General features: G+C 39.8%; 2 protein-coding genes across 3 annotated transcripts; one reads left to right on the top strand and one right to left on the bottom strand.

The window, feature by feature from the left end:
• Positions 1 to 3,088: 3,088 nt before the first annotated feature.
• PTTG1 (PTTG1 regulator of sister chromatid separation, securin) lies at positions 3,089 to 7,424 on the bottom strand. The gene is made up of 6 exons (XM_008498788.2): positions 7,349 to 7,424; positions 5,913 to 6,015; positions 5,416 to 5,594; positions 4,537 to 4,630; positions 3,572 to 3,721; positions 3,089 to 3,177 (listed from the first exon to the last, which is right to left on the bottom strand). Exons 2-6 carry the CDS (start codon positions 5,992 to 5,994, stop codon positions 3,089 to 3,091), a joined length of 594 nt encoding a protein of 197 aa, XP_008497010.1. The 5' UTR covers positions 5,995 to 6,015; positions 7,349 to 7,424.
• SLU7 (SLU7 homolog, splicing factor) lies at positions 7,237 to 18,491 on the top strand. Of its 2 annotated transcripts, XM_008498789.2 has the most exons (16): positions 7,237 to 7,638; positions 7,811 to 7,987; positions 8,606 to 8,759; positions 9,049 to 9,129; positions 9,705 to 9,869; positions 11,162 to 11,227; positions 12,577 to 12,624; positions 13,131 to 13,262; positions 13,540 to 13,637; positions 15,020 to 15,087; positions 15,288 to 15,427; positions 16,316 to 16,477; positions 16,655 to 16,759; positions 16,950 to 17,024; positions 17,260 to 17,364; positions 18,206 to 18,491. In XM_008498789.2, the coding sequence occupies exons 2-16, from the start codon at positions 7,824 to 7,826 to the stop codon at positions 18,386 to 18,388; spliced, it is 1,746 nt and encodes a 581-aa protein (XP_008497011.1). In that variant the 5' UTR covers positions 7,237 to 7,638; positions 7,811 to 7,823; the 3' UTR covers positions 18,389 to 18,491. The 2 variants fall into 2 exon arrangements, with proteins under 2 accessions (XP_008497011.1, XP_030315041.1); XM_030459181.1 differs by lacking the exon at positions 12,577 to 12,624 and having other exon boundaries at positions 7,545 to 7,638.

Below are 18,491 nucleotides of genomic sequence, written 5' to 3'. Positions count from 1 at the left end.
GGGAAGTTGATTTTTAAATCACCAGTGGAAGACAGTGTAAATGCTTAACTGCAATGGCTCCAAGCAGTGTGACATTCCCAGGCAGTGTGACATTCCCAGGCTCCAGGGTAGGTGGGAAGCTCAGTCCACAGACTCTCATCCCAGCTTCAGCCTCATGCAAGTCACAGGAGGAGGTCTTTTCCTCCAAACCCAGCCAGCTGAGCTGAAAAGTACATGAAGTGGGGAAAATAAAAGCCAGCTGAAATAAATGGATCTTTCTGATGAATGTTTATCAAAGAAAGCTTTGTAAAAGCAAAAACTTTGACCTGCATTAAGCAGAGGTGCCAATGAAAACAAAAAGCACAAGATGAGGGACTACTGTAGGAAACAAAAATATTCCCAGTCACCTAAAATTTGATGCTGAGAATTAACACCCAAGCAAGATCTAAGTTAACTTCATCATTCAGAGAAACTTAATTCTGGGTTTTGTCGTATATGTGTCTGAAATTGGGCATTAGCATTTATTTATCTTTTATTCTAACCCAAAAGAATTGTTGCCATGATTTTTAAGAGCTAACCAATCTTTAAACACTAAATATTGATCAGCCACAGCAGCAGCAAAAAAAAAAAAAAAAACTAATTTTTGCATTGTGTTGCTGAATAAAGATTTGTATCCTATACTCACGATTCCAAGCAACACTCCTGTCATGGCTCAGAGATGAACTAGAAGATGAAACACACCTTTTTGATCTCAACTATTTACAGGGAAAATTTTGAAAAAAAAACCTCTTGCTTCTTACACAGACCTAACTTTGACTGGCTTGTGTTGCTTGCAGTATGTGGAGAAAAACAGATGAAACACCTCAAAAAGATCCTACAGAAAATGCTCCTCTGCATACAAAATACCCATTTGGAATTTTACAGAAACAGTCAAACTGGAGATGGGTGAACAGCACAGAAAGCTTGACTGTTTCTTTTTCCCTAGACTTTGAAAGGATTTAATAATTTAAGATTCATTAGTTCAAATTCATTTATTTCATTTTAGCATTATTACCTCATGCTCTATACTGCAGCAGCATTTCTAGACCAGCAATATTCCCAAGTCTGACTCCCACTGTGCTATCTGCACACACATTCCCCTCTCCCCACGTGTAACAACCTTTGGGGTTTCAGGATCAAAGACTATCACTAGGGTTGTTTGAATCATTTATCACCTTTTCAAACATTATAAAAATTCTTGTCCATTCTAATATTAAAAAAAAAAAAACCAAAACATGTGGGCATGATAAATTTATTTCTGGAGGTTAAAATAATAATCTACGTGCTTGATCACTATGGATATTTTAAATAAACCAGAAATTATTTTACCATTATAAACTTCCATAATCCCTACAAAGCACTAGTGTCTCTCTTCAGACAAGATGTCTTTTCACACATATAAAAAGCTTTGTCACATCCTTATGGTATCTCACAGTGCATTATTTGCTGATTTGCATACTCATTACTGTTCCTATCTGGGTGGCTGCTTAACAAGAAGCCAGAGGATTGCATTGTGTGACAAATTTCAGTGCCTCAGAGACATTTTCCTATAAAAGTGGCTTGGACTTTTCTCCCAGCACATTTGAATTTTCTCTCTTCTACAGATGCCATGGTTAACTCATTGGGCTGGTAGACTTTATCCAGCAAAGTTTTAACTCATTAATTGCAGAGTTATTCCAGAACTATTAACTATTAAAATGCAGTTAAGTATCAGCCAAAACTTAAAATCTGTATACAGGACTTCCTTAATTGTATTTTTTCTTTTGTTTAGTTTGATATTCCTCTGACTTTTGAGGTCTCAAACCAAAGGCAAGAATCTGGAGATAAAGACCAGCTATTGCATGATTTATTACAATTTAACACTTTGACTAATACCCTGACAACTTTGAAGAAGAAACCATCTCAGTTTTCATTTCAGATGTCTGATCATTTAGAAACAGGAAATTTCTAGTTCTAAGTAGATTGAAGGTCAAAATTTGCAACAGCACAATTCCCAGGAGGCCCATCTACCTCCTGAGTAGTGGGAAAACACAAGGGTTCCTTTGCTGCTTCTATTTTTGTTTCCTAGAAACAATGACAAGAAAGGAATGATTACCCATCCACATCCCCACATTATCAGGTGGCAGCCATACATTATGCCTCCAAGAAGCAGAAATCAGGGATGCAGCACTGACCCACACCAAATTAAACCCATTCCTTCCCTAGACCATTTTCATCTTTGTCAACTTGCAAGCATTAAAGGATATTTCATGGGGTTTTTTTTAGACACCACTGTAAGCATGAGCTTCTTACCACTGCTCCAGTATACCAATAGCACATGACACAGCAGTTCCTCCTGTTCAAAGATCAGGAGGATCATGGCAGAACAGAAAGACCTTCTGCCTTCACAGGTGACCATAACACAGCAGAATATTAACTCATGGTAAGGATGAGGTAGCAGCTGAGGGCAACTCAAGCTGCTGTAAACTGACAAGATTATTGCCCTGGAACTATAAAAACAGCTTAACTTAGGGCTGACCACTTTCTACAACTGATTTCTTAGTTGAGAAACAGGAGTTGAGGCCATTACAATGCAAAATGAGATTATTGAACATGCATGCTTATAATTTGAAGAATGGGGTTCCACCACCTTTTCCTCAGAGCACAGACAATACCCTGCAGTCAGAGCCACAATGATATGACAATTTAAATGTGAAGCCTACAGTAGCATAAAGATTCAACATGTGCCATCCTGGACAGCAACTGTGATGAGCAAAGTTCAAGAAAGGAAAAATGCCAGTACTTACACTAGATCTACAGATTAATTTTAAACCCTTGCTTGTTTATTGGATAAAGGTCAAAAGGACACCTTAAGCTATCATGACCAGTTTGATCAGCAGGTACCAACTCTTGGATACTGTTCACAACAGTCTTGCTAGAAGCTCATCCAAGCTCTGTTCTAATTGCTTGCCAGAAAGGCTCCTTTTGAAAGGATTATAACATCTTGGGTCTACTAGAAATAGACCAGTATTATATAGCTTACATTAACCTTTATTAAAATACAGAACAAACTTTAAATTCAATAGAAGCTTCAGTATATACATTCAAGGTCATAATTTGGAGGTGGCATTTCAATGATCTCATCCAGGGTAGCAAGAAAATCATTTGATTGTAGCAAGTCTGAAAGAGAGGAATAGAGCAAATCAGTTTCTCATGAAACTCACTTTATACTCCAACATAAGCCAACTCCCAACAGAGTAGCATAAGCTTCTTGAATGACTAAAGGAAATACTATTTGATTACAACCCTAACCATTCTATGATTCTACACAAATCAGCTCCACCTAACTGGTAGTTAACAGTCCACTGCAAAAGATTGCTCAGTAACATCACTTTGAGAGCACCAGTTGTTGTAGTAGGGGATACCAACTTAAATTCAGCTTGATTAAGCACCCAAAACTGTTTGATATTATTCTGCTGTGCTGGCAGCTGGAACAGCAGTGGCAGTTCACTACTGCATCCCAACCCCTGATGAGCACTGGATGGACTAAAACTCATGTTAAGTTTCCACTTACTGGACTCCCATGAATCCTCCTCAAGCTTCACAGGTGAAGGAACCATCTTCACACATCTGTCATATGTTCTTTCAAATATCATGAGAGGAACACCATGCAGGTTGATATTGCTCACTTTTTCCTCTTCAGGAAGATCAAAACTCTCAAAGGCTGTTTGAGGAAGACACACTGTAGTTTAGGAAGTGTACAACAGCAGTAGTGTGGAAAACTTGAAATTCCCCAAGACTAAAAGAAGTGGTAGCAGGTTCAAAATACCACAATCCAACAGCCCCCTCTAAGGGATATTTATTGGAAGCTACACCTAAACTGTCCATGAAATCTCACACTTATCAAATTCTACAGTGTTTAACAACCACTAATGTAAAGCAGAGGCTTTTAGTTTAGTGAATTACCAGGTCAAAATCACCAAGCACAGCATGTTTTACATACACAGAAGCAGTTGGTGGCACAGCAGATTTTTGCATACTCACTTCCATACTCACTGGATTGTTTCAGGACACACTTTGAAGGACTGAGATAGCACAGCCCACTGCAGAGATTCTAAGAATAGGTTTAGAAGTTTCATTTTCAACCATTATATCCTATAGCACTAGGACTCCCTCAAGTTACAAATTACTAGCTTGACATACACTCAAGAGAAATCTACTCTTCACTACTGCTAAAGTATTCTTTTGAATACTTGCCTACCAGTTGTCATTTAATGAATTAAGACTATAGCATGGCTATTTGAAAGTAGTTTCCAGCCACTATAATAATGGACTCTGACTACTTCATAGCTGGAGCACAACTCTTGCTGTTAGAAATACTTAATCAAGAAGACAATATTGCAGAACTGGCAATCACCCTTATGTTTAAGGACAGACTCCAGAGAAATTCAATTCTACCCTGTTTGCCACAGCAGCTTGGCTCAAGTCATTCATGACTTGACATGATTTTCTTGTTTTAATGACAGCAATAATTCTTACTTTGAGGATCATAAGGAAACATTTTTTCTATTTCCGGCCAGTCTTCTTCAGCCACTGTGTCACAGCTTTCTACTCCAGCAGTCTTTTCAGTTATCTTAAAAAAAGAAAATCACATTATTGAAGTTACTGTAGTTTCCCACTGCTGTACCTTTGCAGTTGCTTTCCTACAGACAGGAATGCTTGCCACACCCTCTGTTATGCCCAGATTCCAATACCTTCAACATAAGCTGGAGATGGGCAAACATTTCAATTAAGATTTAGTGCAGGACTCTATGCAGTGGCAACAAGTTATTGCACTACAACATTAAGGCTCTAATATTAAAGGTCTGATACTCAGCCTGTGAACAAGACATTAACTCAGACCATTTTCTCCAGAGCCACTTCTCCATTAGGTACCCCAAAGCTGCACTCCCTGGGCCCTGGTCTTGGCTAGAGTTGGTTTTCTTCCTGGTAGCTCATATAATGCTATGGTTTTATTTATGATTAAAACAGTGTTGGTAACCCAAGGCTGTTTGAGTTTTTGCTGAGCATTGTTTACACAGCACCACTAAGCTGGGGGTGCACAAGAATATGGGAGAGGAAGCAGCTGGAACAGCTTATCCCAACTGACCAAAAGGATATTCTATACACAAAGCAATGGAAAATGGTGGGGCGCCCTGGAGGGCTGTTATTGCTCAGGGACTGGAAGCCATCAGTCAGCTGCTGGGGAGCAATTTGAGAATTTAGTTATTAAATTGTCTTACTCTCAACCCATAAGTCCTCATTTTTATCTTTCCAATTCCCATTGCAGTGAGGTGACAGTGAGCAGGCAGCTGTGTTGTACTTAACTACTTGCCAGAGTTAAGCCAAAAGAGTAGGTAAACTATGGATGCATCATACTTTGTTTGCAGTGCAAGACTGAGTTTTCTCTCCCTTCTTTTCCACTTTGCTTGTGACTCCTGAAGTTCTGTTCACATTTCCAAGAGCCTTTCTGACAGAATGAGACATGGCTGGAGAGGTACCAATGGCTTTCTTGGGAAGTGGAGTGTTAACTTGTGTTCTTTCAGATAAGGCTTTTGCTGGAGAGTGGGAAGTAAGAAAAAAACCAAACACAACACAACTTTAACACTACATAAACCCTAAAGTTTGCTTCAAGTACATGTGCTGGAAAGCAGGCTGTCATAAAAATCATTGTTTATCATTTATACCTTAGTAACATAAGAACTGTTTAAAGAAGTAGAGAGGTGTTTTCATTTTTATATCAATTTATGATCTTAGGAGAACCGGTTAGATTAGTAGATACAGTAACAGGAAACGACTACTGTTCAAAACAGAGAATAACAAAGCACTTGTGCACTTCACTTGCCCCCCAGTGGCTTAGGGCAGCACATACGCACAGGGTCCTGCAGGGAGTCTCAGCCGACTCTTGGTAGCACCAACTTCACCATTCTCTTGATCGACAAAGATGAGTGTTGCCATCTTCAGGTTGATGAGGCCACACTAGAAAGTTCAAACAATTTAAAAAAAAAAAAAAAACCCAAATAATTTGGTATTTCTTCCACCAAGAAACAGCTTTGAAACAAGTCACATTTCAGGCAGGCAACACAGCTGCAGTGTGAAACCCTAGAGGAGGGGGAACAAATCCCTATTTCATGTCAGTTCCCAGTAGTTTAGCTGCAGAGCCTTTATTTGAAGGCATTATTAGCACACCTGGGAGGCTGATAGCCCTCAAGGACCTTGTGTGAGTTTGAGAAAGGTCTCCCTACCAAGCCCACATAAAAGCCTGTATACCCTTGGTTTGCTGTGACCCATCTCTAATGTTTAACTGGTTTCTCAATACAGCTCCTACCTTAGCAAGCCAGTCCTCAGCCCAACTTGTAGCACTGGAGCAGCCAAGAGAAATGCCAATTATCTTACCAGCAGGAAGATCCCTTCCCCAGACAACAAAACCATTAGAGGACACCCTAAACAAACAGATTCCCCCCACCTGAGACCCCAGACCAGAGCACTCCCTTGTACTGGCATAAGCAGCTCCACCCCAGAGCTTCTCACAGGTGGAGGAGTAACCCCTTACTCAAGAGGGGTCTGCAGGAAGAGCTGCTTTCAACTGAGACTTTGAAGGCAAAACCTTCCGCACAAAGTCCAAGCCAGACTTCGAGCCGCAGATCTCAGCACAGCCCTTGTGGAGCATCGCCTCCCGGGACCCCTCCCCATCAGATCCCGCAGCCCCCCGTACCTCCCCAGAGACCCCTCCTGTCGCCTCCCGGGAATCCTCCCCTCAACTCCCTGGAGCCCTCTCAGCACTTCCCGGGAGCCAGGGGAGAGACCGGCACCGAGAACACCGTCCGCCTGCCCTCCTCTCCCCCGTCACCCACCTCGGGAACCTCCGACAACTCCCCGTACTCAGGCGGGACAGCAGCCCCGACAAAGGCGACGACTAGGTCGCTTCCGGGCCAGAGGAGAACCGAGAGGGCCCTCACCTCAAATACCAAACCCACCCAGCCCCTCAGACCCAACCGCCACCCGTTTTAAACCGGCTCCGCTCCGCACCGCCCATTGGCTGCTTCGGCAGACGCTCGGCAGCCGATTGGCTGCGCCGCGCCGCTTCCTCTTGCGCCGCGCCGCTTCCCCTCGGCCTCCTGCGGGGGCGGGGCCAAGGCCGCGTTACCATGGTGACAGCGTGGCACCGCCCAGCAGTCCGCGAAGCGTTACGGCCGCGGTGCATTGTGGGGCGGCCTACCCGGTAAACAGCGGCGGCGGAGGCGGCGGGGAGCGGGAGGGCCTCGGGGTACGGGGGGATCGGGAGCTGATCCGAGGGCGGCTCTGTACTCACGTCCGAGTACAGGCGCAGCCTGGGCCCTGCTGTAGCGCTGATCCGGAGCGGTTGCTCTCTTTGCCGCGCTTTCGCACTACGCGTAGGCCCAGGCTTAACGCCTTGTGCAGGGCCTTCCGCCTGTCCTCGGGCTCTGTGTTGTTGTCGTCGTCGTCCCGGTCTCTGTCCCCCTCCCCTCTGGTTTCTGTCCCCCTCTGGACGAGCTGTCAAAGCCTGGCAGTGCGTGTCCTGCCGCCGTGCAGAGCCTCCGGCCTGTTCTGTATTTCGTAGAGAAGAGGAACGCTAATCAGGTAATTTCTTTACCAGCACTGGTGTTTGGTTTTGTGGAAAAAAAAAAAAAAAAACAGCTTGTCAAGAATGTGAAGAAATGCAGCGTTTCTGGTTTAACTGTGCTGCAAAAGAGCTGTGCTGTGAGATTGTTCTGGTCTGTAAAGCTTTTGCTTTGGTTTTCTTCTGCTACAGAGGAAGAAGGAAAATGGCATCAGGGGCAGTAATGAATGCCACTCCTTCAGGAGGATCAAATGATGTGAGCCTGGAAGAACCAAAGAAGATGACAAGGGAAGATTGGAGGAAAAAGAAAGAATTAGAAGAACAAAGGAAATTAGGAAATGCACCTGCTGAAGTGGATGAAGAGGGAAAGTAAGTTGTGTTAAAGCTCTGGTCATTCTAAAGCTGTTGGGTAAAAATGTCTTTTTTTTCCTCTTGTGATTACAGAAGAGTCATGAGGGTGATTTCTCTATGAGTCATTGGGGATATCAGGAGCTGAACTTGTGAACTTGCTTTTAACATTCCAGTCATTCTCAGAAAACAGGTGTTTTACAAAAATATGCAGGTTCAGCATTCATGGTTGACTGACAGTGCTGCTTGTAAAGAGCCACATATGCAGCTACTCACAGGTGGTATTTTAAAAGTGTCCAAAACATTGTACTGGGGAGCTTGTGCTGCTCACCTTGTCTCTTCCCCTTTTCTTGCTTCTGCAATGCTCATTCCTTCTGAGAAGATAAATGTTCCCATTTTTGTGCTCAGTAAGGTTGCACATTTGATTTGGAGTCAGGAGGGGATTGGATGACAACAGAATTTCAGTGAAAGTCTGTGCTTATCTGGTTAAGTGAGAGGTTATTTTGCAGTAACAACTCCATTATTTTCTTATGGCTCTCAAAGTACTTATCTTTAATGTGAGAGTTATTTGTTAGGCTGAGGTGGTTTGGGCTTTTTCTTTCCACATGCCATGTATTTATTACACAACATTTTTTACAGAGATATCAACCCTCATATTCCTCAGTACATATCCTCAGTGCCATGGTACATAGATCCTTCTAAAAGACCTACACTAAAGCACCAGAGACCTCAGCCAGAGAAGCAGAAACAGTATAACTCTTCTGGAGATTGGTACAAACGAGGAGTGCAAGAGGTATGCAAAAGGTTTTTGGGCAAAAAAAAAAAAAGATGTGGTGAGATTCTGTGAGAAAACACCTTCTGCTTCAGTGTTTGTTAGGGAGACAGAGCTGGCAATTCTCACTCAGCAAGCAAGCCACTTGCAAGTGTTTGGTCTTAATCAAAATGAGTGTTCTGGGTTGAGTAGACCACACAGGCTTTGGTTGCATTGAGAGAAGGAATTTTTTTATTTGGAATGTGTATGGAAGTTGCCATAAGTTTGTTCCACAAGTTTGTTCCACACTGTCTTTTTTGGTGTTGTTTAGAATTCTATAGCAACAAGATACAGGAAAGGAGCTTGTGAGAACTGTGGTGCCTTGACACACAAAAAGAAAGACTGCATGGAGGTAAGTGTGACTTTGGTTGATATTTTAATTGTTTGAAAACAATGGGAATTCTAATCTTAATAAAAAATTGCTAGCAGGTAAAGCAAAAATTACTTGTTTTGAAAAAGCTATTTTGGAAAAGGTTAACAAGTATTGAAAGGTGGGTTGAAAATTTTTAAAGAAATTGTTATGTAGGCCAGAATGAAAGGTAAAATGATATTATTCAGGGTTTTGCTCATGAGTTCCGTTTGTGATAAACTCTGCAATAGGTAAAAATGTTTAGTTCTCCATGTCAGTTTGCTTTAACTGAAGTGTTGCTGTGCCCATCTTTCTGTTTCATGTCAGCCAGAAGCCATCCCCAGAAACTGTTTTAATTGTGGAAAGTAAGGCTAGAAATTGGTGGGGTTTTGAGTCAGTTGCACTACTTTAAAATACAGAAATTGACTACTTGAATTTATTTACAACTCCCAGGCTTATGGTGTTGATTTTAACTGGCTTTAGAGAAACTCAGCTGAAACTATTTTTAAAGGGGTGCCTGAGTGAATAACATATTTTAGTCTAGTGGACTGATCCAACCTCTTGTTTTTTCCTTTCAGAGACCTAGGAAAGTTGGAGCAAAGTACACAGGCATGAATATTGCACCAGATGAATATGTGCAGCCTCAGCTGATGTTTGATTATGATGGAAAGAGAGATCGTTGGAATGGTTATAACCCTGAGGAGCACATGAAGATTGTAGAGGAATATTCCAAGGTTGATTTGGTATGTAAGAGCTATGGTTTAGTGTTGGCTTGGCTGGGAGGAGGAGGTTTGGTGTGTGCACTGTTAATATTAGACCTGGGGCTGTGTTCATAACAGAAAAGCAAAATGGATTCTGTGTTTGATAGCAAACTTTGCTTAAACTAAAAATTCAAAACTGGCAACTGAGTATGGATCTGCCCAATAAATGAAGTGTCCCTCCAGAATGCTTCATTTTTTACAAACAAGCCTTAGAATTTATTACATGAGTTGCAAATTGAATTGCAGGCAAGAAGGGAATTTGTTCACTGCCTGTGTGAGAGCCAATAAATTTCTATTTTGTAACCTCATTTGTGTTATTTTACTTATGAATCCTTTTTGTTACCATGATGGAACAGTTTGTACAAGTCTCTGTGCAGATCAGCACCTTGCTGAACTTTGTCTGGACACGTAGACACTCTTTTAACTCCTTAGTATTAAAAAAAAAAATTCACTACCTTGGCTGGATGTTGTCTGCCTGCTTTAAAAGATAGTTTGCCTTTAGTTAGTTAGGTGCCTAACTAACTCCCTTTGTTGCCTAGCCATTATTTTCCTGTAGTGCCTAGGGGAGTTAGTGCTAAATGTGATTAATTGGTGCATGTTATGTCTAACAGCAGTGTTTAAAGACAAAGCCAGTAGCATCCAGTGACAGGACAAGAAGCAGTGGGCACAAACTGAAGTACAAGAAATTTTGTTTAATTATAAACAGCAGGGGGATTATCCTTGGTAGTCTCCAGAGCTACCTCTGGTATTAACTGTTCTGGGGTTTTGTTATGTCAAATATATATAAAAAAATCACTACATGCTGCTTTGAAATACCACTGGAGATGCTGGACTTTGGTGCTCTGGATGAATCAAAAATGCTTGCAGCATCAGTCATGAAGTTCATTAAGCACTGAAGTTCCTAACTGGATTATGACACAATAATAAAATGTGTTCTGAACCACTATTGAGCTCTCTCTTTTTTTAAGTTAGGATGCACATAATAATGGTACAGCTGCGTGAGCTCTAGTAAACTGTTTTATTTAACAGTAGATTCCAAAATAGTTAAATGGTCAGTGTAAATATCGAAAAATGATGTGGTGAAGCATAGGAGTAGAGGAGAAAAGTTCTAGGCTGCTGCTGCTTTTACAGTCACCTAGAGAATTAAAACCTTGGGTTTTTATAATAAGGAATAAATTTTGAATTACAGCAGTCAGAAAAGATGCTTATAATAATTATTACACAGTTGCCATTAAAATGAAATACTAAAACAAATATATTTTGATGATACACAGGCCAAACGTACACTGAAAGCCCAGAAGCTTCAGGAGGAGTTAGCATCAGGAAAGCTAGAGCAAGTGGTAAGTAAACTAAACCCTCATTTTTAGGCTGAAAAAGATGCAGCAGGTTACTTCTACTCTCTGATACTTTTATTTTCCTTATGAGGTCTGCTACTGGGTTTTATGCCCTTTAGTAATTTAAAAATTTTCTGAGCACCAGCATATTCACACTCAAGAATTTGAAACATTTCCTTTCAAATTAAAATGGCTTTGTTTTCCTTTTATAGACAAAAAATCTGTGTGATTCGTATGATGGTTTAAATAAATGACATGGTATTTTTTGGTCAGAAAAACTTATTTTCTATGTAGTAGTTTTGTGTGTGTCCTGAAATGCTTTTTTGTATTTAAAGATTGTTACATATCTGAACTAATGTTGAGGTATTGACTATTATGTGACTGTGGATTGTTTTGGTAATGCTCAATATAAATTGGAATAGGAGAGTATTTTCTTTATCTTAGAACCAAACTTGTTTCTCCTTCAGTGATTGTTATGACTATTTGCAGTGTCTCTGGTTATCAGAAGGCTGAACATAAGTATTTTCTTCTGTCTGCAGAGTTTGAATCTTCCACTAGCTTCTACAAGCTTCTCTTAAAACATAAACAATTCTTTTGATAATCTTTGATACAAAATTCTAATAACTATCATTTCTGATAACTTTCTGAGTTTATAAAGTGGGGAAAAAGTAGAGACTGCTTCTGGTCATAAGTAGGGTGTTCTTGGGTTTGTTTGGTTTTTTTTTTCAATCAACACAGTAAGAAAACCTCTAGCAAAAGACGACACACATTTTCCAGAGGTTGTCACCTTCCTTTGTGTCACTAGATGGCAGAGCGAACTAAATCTCCAACCCAGCACAAACTACAGCATTCTGACCTTCCCTGTAGAAAACATTCTTCCTCTTTTTGATGCCTGTTTTCATCAAAGGACAAACATTGTTGGTTTCCATATTGTTATTCTTTATAAAATGAAAAATTCTTTTGAAAGATAAGAACTATTTTTGATGGAGAGGACCAAGACATTTGCATAGTCAGTGCTGGCTAATTTGGTGATAAAGTCTTCATGATACGAAATATTCTAGTCCTAAACCATTCAAAGCCCCAGAATCTCTAAGTAACAGTGACAGTTGTAGAACTGGCTGTTTTTGCAGAGGCTTGGAAACTTGTCTGAGTGTACAGGTCTCCAACAGGTGTCTTTAGTAGACACACTTAAAAGCGCTTTCCTAGAGCATTATTAAGCAGTCTTTGTGCATTATGTGCCACAGGTAAATTGTATTTTGCCTCCAGCATTGAGTTCTGCTTTATATGCTTTTCCTATCCCTGCCATCTCTCCACAATCTTGTTTTCTCTGCTGATGTGCTCTTTGTTTGCTGCAGAACTCCCCAAGACACCAGTGGGGAGAAGAGGAACCAAATTCACAGACAGTAAGATAATTACCCACTGCATCACACCAGGGGCAGAAAAAGGACCTATAGTTAGTGGAACAAGGGTGGCATAGGAGCTTGAATGCTGGGGTCATGCCACTGGCTGCCTGTTCTTTCTGGCAGAGATTGTGTTTCAGTGTGTTTCGTGTGTGTTTGATAGAGGGGGTTTTGGTTTTGTTTTAATCCCTGCATGTTGTCAAATCTTAGGCAAGACAATAACATTTTTAATATGTGGTATATTTTGCCCAAAATAACTGTTGTTAATATCATCACAGTTATATTTTTGTAACTGTTTCCATATGAGGAAGTGGGAAACCTTCAAGAGGAGTGTTTTTGAAAACTGTTGAATATTAGATTAATTAAAGAGCACACTTAATCTCAGTAAGTGATGTCAGCTTTTAACTACAGGGACTGCAGACTTTAATGAAACAGCTGAAATCGGATTCTCATGCTTATCTCTAGAGTGAATGTCCTCTTTTATTTAGAAGTTTCCCATTTCTCTTCAGGAAAGAGATCATAACAGTGAAGATGAAGATGAAGATAAATATGCAGATGACATTGATATGCCAGGGCAGAACTTTGATTCTAAAAGACGCATCACAGTTCGAAATCTACGTATTCGTGAAGATATTGCAAAAGTGAGTAAAGAATTCTTTACAAGTGTTCTTTTGTATTCAGAACAGTTAATTTAAAAACCTGTATCTTAATTATTAATGGGTTTGCCTATGGGTTTTGGGTGTTTGGAGGTTAAGGTCTGTCCTTGATTCTGTTCCTGCTCTTGTGATGATTTCGTCATCCTTTTACACAGACACAACTTTTTAAAATGTCTGACCTGGGGGATGGATACAGGTGTAACTTCCATTCCTTTTCAAAACTTAAATGTGTAATATTTCCTACGTTGTTTTCTTTCCCTAGTACTTGAGGAATCTAGATCCAAACTCTGCATATTATGATCCCAAAACAAGAGCAATGAGGGAGAACCCATATGCCAACACAGGCAAGAATCCAGATGAGTAAGTTAAAATGGTGGTCTCTGTATCCAACAAAACTGTTAAAAATGAGATTAATAGGGTTTTTTTTTCTTTTATCTGTATGTCATTTTACTAATGAGTCTCGAGTCAGTTATGGATAAAAGTATTAGTAAACATGGAAAAAATGTTTTTATTCATCAGCACTTTTTGTTTTAGTATATAAAAGTGGTATTTTAGTACTGCTGGCCCTGTATCTGTGGGGATATGTGGACTACGATTTAGTGTAATGACCCATGCAAGGTTTAGAACACTGCTGTAGCTAGAAGTGATATCTGTAAACAATAATTATGCTAATTTAAAGTATTTCAGTAACCAAATCTTAAACCTTCATCCCTAGGTTTTTTGTGGGAGGCTTTCAGCCCATGAAGTGTCTGTGGTACCTAACTATGTGCTCTTGTATATTAATGAAGTCTGCATAGAAAGGGTCTGCAAGCTTTGGCATTGCCTAGATAGACAACTTTAAAATTAAAGAATGCCACAGATTGGCTTTTGGCTGCACATAAGGCTGTCTCACTTAAAACCCAAGTCAAACACTCAAGCTGTGACCCTGCCTTGACCTGTGTAGTGCTGTGGATTTACAGAGTAGACAAGCTGTGAGTAGAAGCATTTATTCAGAGTACAGTAATTGGATTAGCTTGCTGCTAGAATAGAGTGGCAGTGGCTAAATGCTAGCAAATAATGCTCTTTCCACCTCTCCATGCCCCCAGCTAAAATAATGCCAGTCAGTTCTTTCTTTTTCAGATGCAGATGCTTTTATTTCTCTCTAGTCGTAATCTGACCACAGCTGAATCTGTGTTTCTGCCATAGCTTTGCAGTTATAAATTTTTCAGTTTGGCTTTGGGGAGATGAGAAGTGTAGGAAATTAGATTGTTAACATTATTTGATTTTCAGCCCATGTTTCCTGTACTCACTGTCAATCTCTTCAAGGGGTATGCAAAAAGGTAACTGAGACTACTAAAGCTGTTACCATGTTTTAGCTTAGTAAAGTACACTGGATCTGGGTGGGAGAAGAGATCCACAAATCTAAAAGCTTATAATCATCCTGCTGGAATATCACCTACTATACATGCAAATTTATTGTGCACTTAGATCCAAGCTTGACTCATGGTGTTTGGTATCCCAGACAAAGCTGGGATACCAGCTTTGTAAAGTGTTCCCATGTAAGCAGAGGTATGAAGTACTCTGAGTATTCATGACTCTCTGGGGAGCCTTAGACACTCATTTCATTTGAATGCTCCTTCCTCCCCCTCCATTCTTAACTCTTGAGGCACAAAGGAGAATTTTTACTTTCCTGTTGATGTTCTGTGATTATATTTCTAAGAAAGTCACGTTATTTGAGTGCTAAGAATTGCTCTGTTCTGCAGGGTTGGTTATGCAGGTGACAACTTTGTTCGCTACACTGGAGATACCATCTCGATGGCACAGACTCAGTGTAAGTGGGTTTGGTGTTTTGTTTTTTTTTTAAAGGAAATGGACTTAGAGGAATTTAGTTAACTAAGCTTCTGTCTTGCAAACAGAAATAAATCTTTTTAGATAGAGGCTTTCTTTGAAATAACTGCAGAATTAAAGATCATAATTTGAATGCATGTCAGTTTTAGAATAAATACTGAGTGAAACCTCTTGTGTACACAGTGTTTGCTTGGGAGGCTTATGACAAAGGCTCTGAAGTTCATCTTCAAGCAGACCCTACAAAGTTAGAGCTACTTTATAAATCCTTCAAAGTGAAGAAAGAAGATTTCAAGGCCCAGCAGAAAGAAAGCATCCTGGAGAAGGTAATAGACATTTGGGTTTATTTAACAAGAGTTCTCTTAAATTTGGAGTCTGAGTCTTGGGGAACAAATATGATTAGTAATACTACATGAAAGTGCATCAGCTGTTCTCAGCAGCTTAGATTTATAAAAGGATTTTTATATCTATACACAGTATCTCATCAGTTGGATTAATTATTCTGTTCAATATAGGAACAATATGTAGATGTGCTGGCATTTCTTTGGATTACTGGGGACTCTTCCCTTAAGTCAGAATTTCTTCAGTAAAAAATCTGACAGCAGCATGAAGGAGGAGTGGGAGTTTAGATTCCTTTTTTTCAAAGTAATACAGGTGGTTGAAAAGATTTATTTTACTGGTTAAAAGTGGTGTCTTTTGTAAAATATCCAACTAATTCTTTCCCATAATTATTTTTAAACTTTTCTCTTAAATGTGAAAAGCAGAATTTTCAGACTTGAGTGTGTGTTTTTCTAGATAAATATTTCTTTTCTATATTGCAACTCATTTCTTGGACAACTGAGAAAGAACTAAAGAATTCATTTAGATTCTAATCTTGTCAACATTTAACTTTGGGTGGGGACAGGAAGTAATGCTCTTGTTATACCAGAACTCTTTGGTTTGGTGTGAAAACTTTTCCTGCTATGAGTGAGGAATATCACTGTTGTAATAACAACAATAAGACAGGACAACACAACCAAAACCACCACAATGCCCGTAGAAGAAAATGTACTTCTCTCTTAAGTGTTCATTAAGGATTGAATTGTCTCCATCTGCTTCTTTTGTGCCTTCTTCAGAAGGTACTGGAGGTGACATTGTTGAAGTGTATGTGTAACTACGTAAATGGTGAGGTTTCTTTTCCTAAAACTATTTTTCCATTTCTTTTTGCATTTTAGTATGGAGGTCAAGAGCATTTAGATACCCCACCAGCTGAACTGCTGTTAGCTCAAACAGAAGATTATGTGGAGTACTCTAGGCATGGAACAGTCATCAAAGGACAAGAGAAAGCTATTGCCTGCTCTAAATATGAAGAGGATGTGAAGATCAACAACCATACAGTAAGTCCTAGCTGTACCTGTAAGACTGATGTAAAATTGCAGAAGTGTTTCTTGTAACTGTCCCTTCTGGATTGTTTGAATGATTTACTTACCAGGATATAACCTTAGGAATAACTTGCAGCCTGCCTCTTAGGGGAATGTCATTATGGACTTCATTGCTATGGTCTCCTCTTGCAGTGCATTTGGGGTTCCTACTGGAAAGAAGGCAAGTGGGGTTACAGATGCTGCCACTCGTTTGTCAAGTACTCATACTGTACAGGAGAAGCTGGGAAAGAAATTGCTGTGAGTATTTTCTTAACACAGGCACTTGGAAAGAGCTTAAATGCATTCGCGTTCCTACCTAAGTTTTAGAATGTTTTGCCCTCTTATTTTGGTGGTTTATGTGGGGTTTTTTGTGTTGAGGTTTTTTGGTTTTCATCCCTTTTTACATGTCCTTGGTAAATGGTTGTCTTTTCTTTTGTCTCTTGTACAGAATACTGAAGCAAGTTTACTGGAAGAGCAACCCAGGGAGGAAGAACTCGCAACAAAACCCAAAACACTGATGGAGGTAAGTTCTTCCCATTTCTCAGGAAGGCAGATATTTTCCCTCAACATTTTAGGAGATGGAAAGATCTGTATAACTACAAAATCATGTTAAGTCATAAGGAGTCTGAAATCTGTTAGACATTACAGACATCTCAACTGAAAACTAAGCTCTCAAACAGCATTGACATTTGATGACTTGAATGTTACTTGAGTGTTTGCAAGTTGAATCTTAACAGTTACTGCTTTTCACCTTACAGATTCACCAAGAGAAACAGAAAGAGAAGAAAAAGAAGAAGCACAAGAAAAGCTCAAATTCAGATAGTGAGGGTGAAGAGAAAAAGAAGCAAGAAAAACTTAAAAAGGTGCGTTGTAGCCTTCAGTGCTTTTGTGGCATAAATAACTTCAAATACGTTTTCCAACACTGTCAGTTTTATGAAGCCTGTAATGCAGTTCTTGTGGTGTTCTCTGGGATGGTTTTGATGCTAATTTTGAGCTAAAGGAAATGAAAAATGCTGTTAGATGTTCTAAAGTATATTCCCTGTTTCTCAGGCAGATGTGCAATAAACACTTAGTTTTGAAAGATGTAGTTTAGATTATTTAGAATACTTCCTGTCTGGGTACCTATTACAGCTGTAGATCTATAAAAGACATTGCAGAACACAATGATTTGGGTATTGGTTTGGGAGAGCACGAGCACAGTAGCTGCCTCTGGATATTCAGAGTGTGAAATTAACATTAAACTATGGTTAATCAAAGCATTGTAGAAGTGTAACTTCTTTTCAGTAGGAAGAAAGAGCAAGAACAGTAGTCTGAGGAATGGGATAACATGTATTTCAAAAAGCATTTTTAAAATATGCTGAGTGAAGAGGATAAAATCCCACAAAAAATAAACCCACCCCCTAAGATGATATGCTTGCTTACCTGGACCAGAATTGCATTTTAGGGAAAGGCAATAAGAGATAAGAGTATCTTGATTATTAAATACCATTTTACTCTCATTTTATGTTAAAAACTAGAAAACTAATGTTAAATGAAGTGTGCTGTAGATGGGCCAGACAGATGTGCATTGCTTATCCCACCATCCCACCATTCTGCCTGCTGCTTGTTCATTATACTGGAACAAATTTTCTTTTTTTTTTTTTTTTTTTTTTTTTTGCTCAACACTCATTGTGAGTTTGTTTTCTTCCTTGGCTTTCATTCCAGGCACTAAATGCAGAAGAGGCTCGTCTCCTTCATGTTAAGGAAATCATGCAGTTAGATGAGAGGAAGAGACCATACAACAGCCTGTATGAAACCAAGGAGCCAACAGAAGAGGAGATGGAAGCTTACAGAATGAAACGTCAGAGACCTGATGATCCCATGGCCTCTTTTCTTGGACAGCAGTAGTGGTGAAAACCATTCCAACACACAAGACTTTTTTTTTCATACTTGTTTGCAGCTCTGTAGATACTTGCTCACCTTTCAGATATCCAATAAAATGCCAGAAATG

The sequence above is a fragment of the Calypte anna genome, chromosome 13 (genome assembly GCF_003957555.1).
Source record: "Calypte anna isolate BGI_N300 chromosome 13, bCalAnn1_v1.p, whole genome shotgun sequence".
Lineage (NCBI taxonomy): Eukaryota > Metazoa > Chordata > Aves > Apodiformes > Trochilidae > Calypte > Calypte anna.
Note: the sequence above shows the minus strand (reverse complement) of the source record. Positions and strands in the feature narration are given on the sequence as shown.

Excerpts from the sequence above, each read along its gene's own strand:
- PTTG1 (XM_008498788.2), bottom strand. The coding sequence starts at position 5,994 with ATGGCAACACTCATCTTTGTCGATCAAGAGAATGGTGAAGTTGGTGCT. Across the intron at positions 4,631-5,415 it reads AGTCTTGCACTGCAAACAAA|ATAACTGAAAAGACTGCTGG; the intron begins GTATGATGCATC and ends TCTTTTTTTAAG. Across the intron at positions 3,722-4,536 it reads GTTTCCTTATGATCCTCAAA|CCTTTGAGAGTTTTGATCTT; the intron begins GTAAGAATTATT and ends TTCCTCAAACAG.
- SLU7 (XM_008498789.2), top strand. The coding sequence starts at position 7,824 with ATGGCATCAGGGGCAGTAATGAATGCCACTCCTTCAGGAGGATCAAAT. Across the intron at positions 15,088-15,287 it reads CTCGATGGCACAGACTCAGT|TGTTTGCTTGGGAGGCTTAT; the intron begins GTAAGTGGGTTT and ends TTGTGTACACAG. Across the intron at positions 16,760-16,949 it reads AAGCTGGGAAAGAAATTGCT|AATACTGAAGCAAGTTTACT; the intron begins GTGAGTATTTTC and ends TCTCTTGTACAG.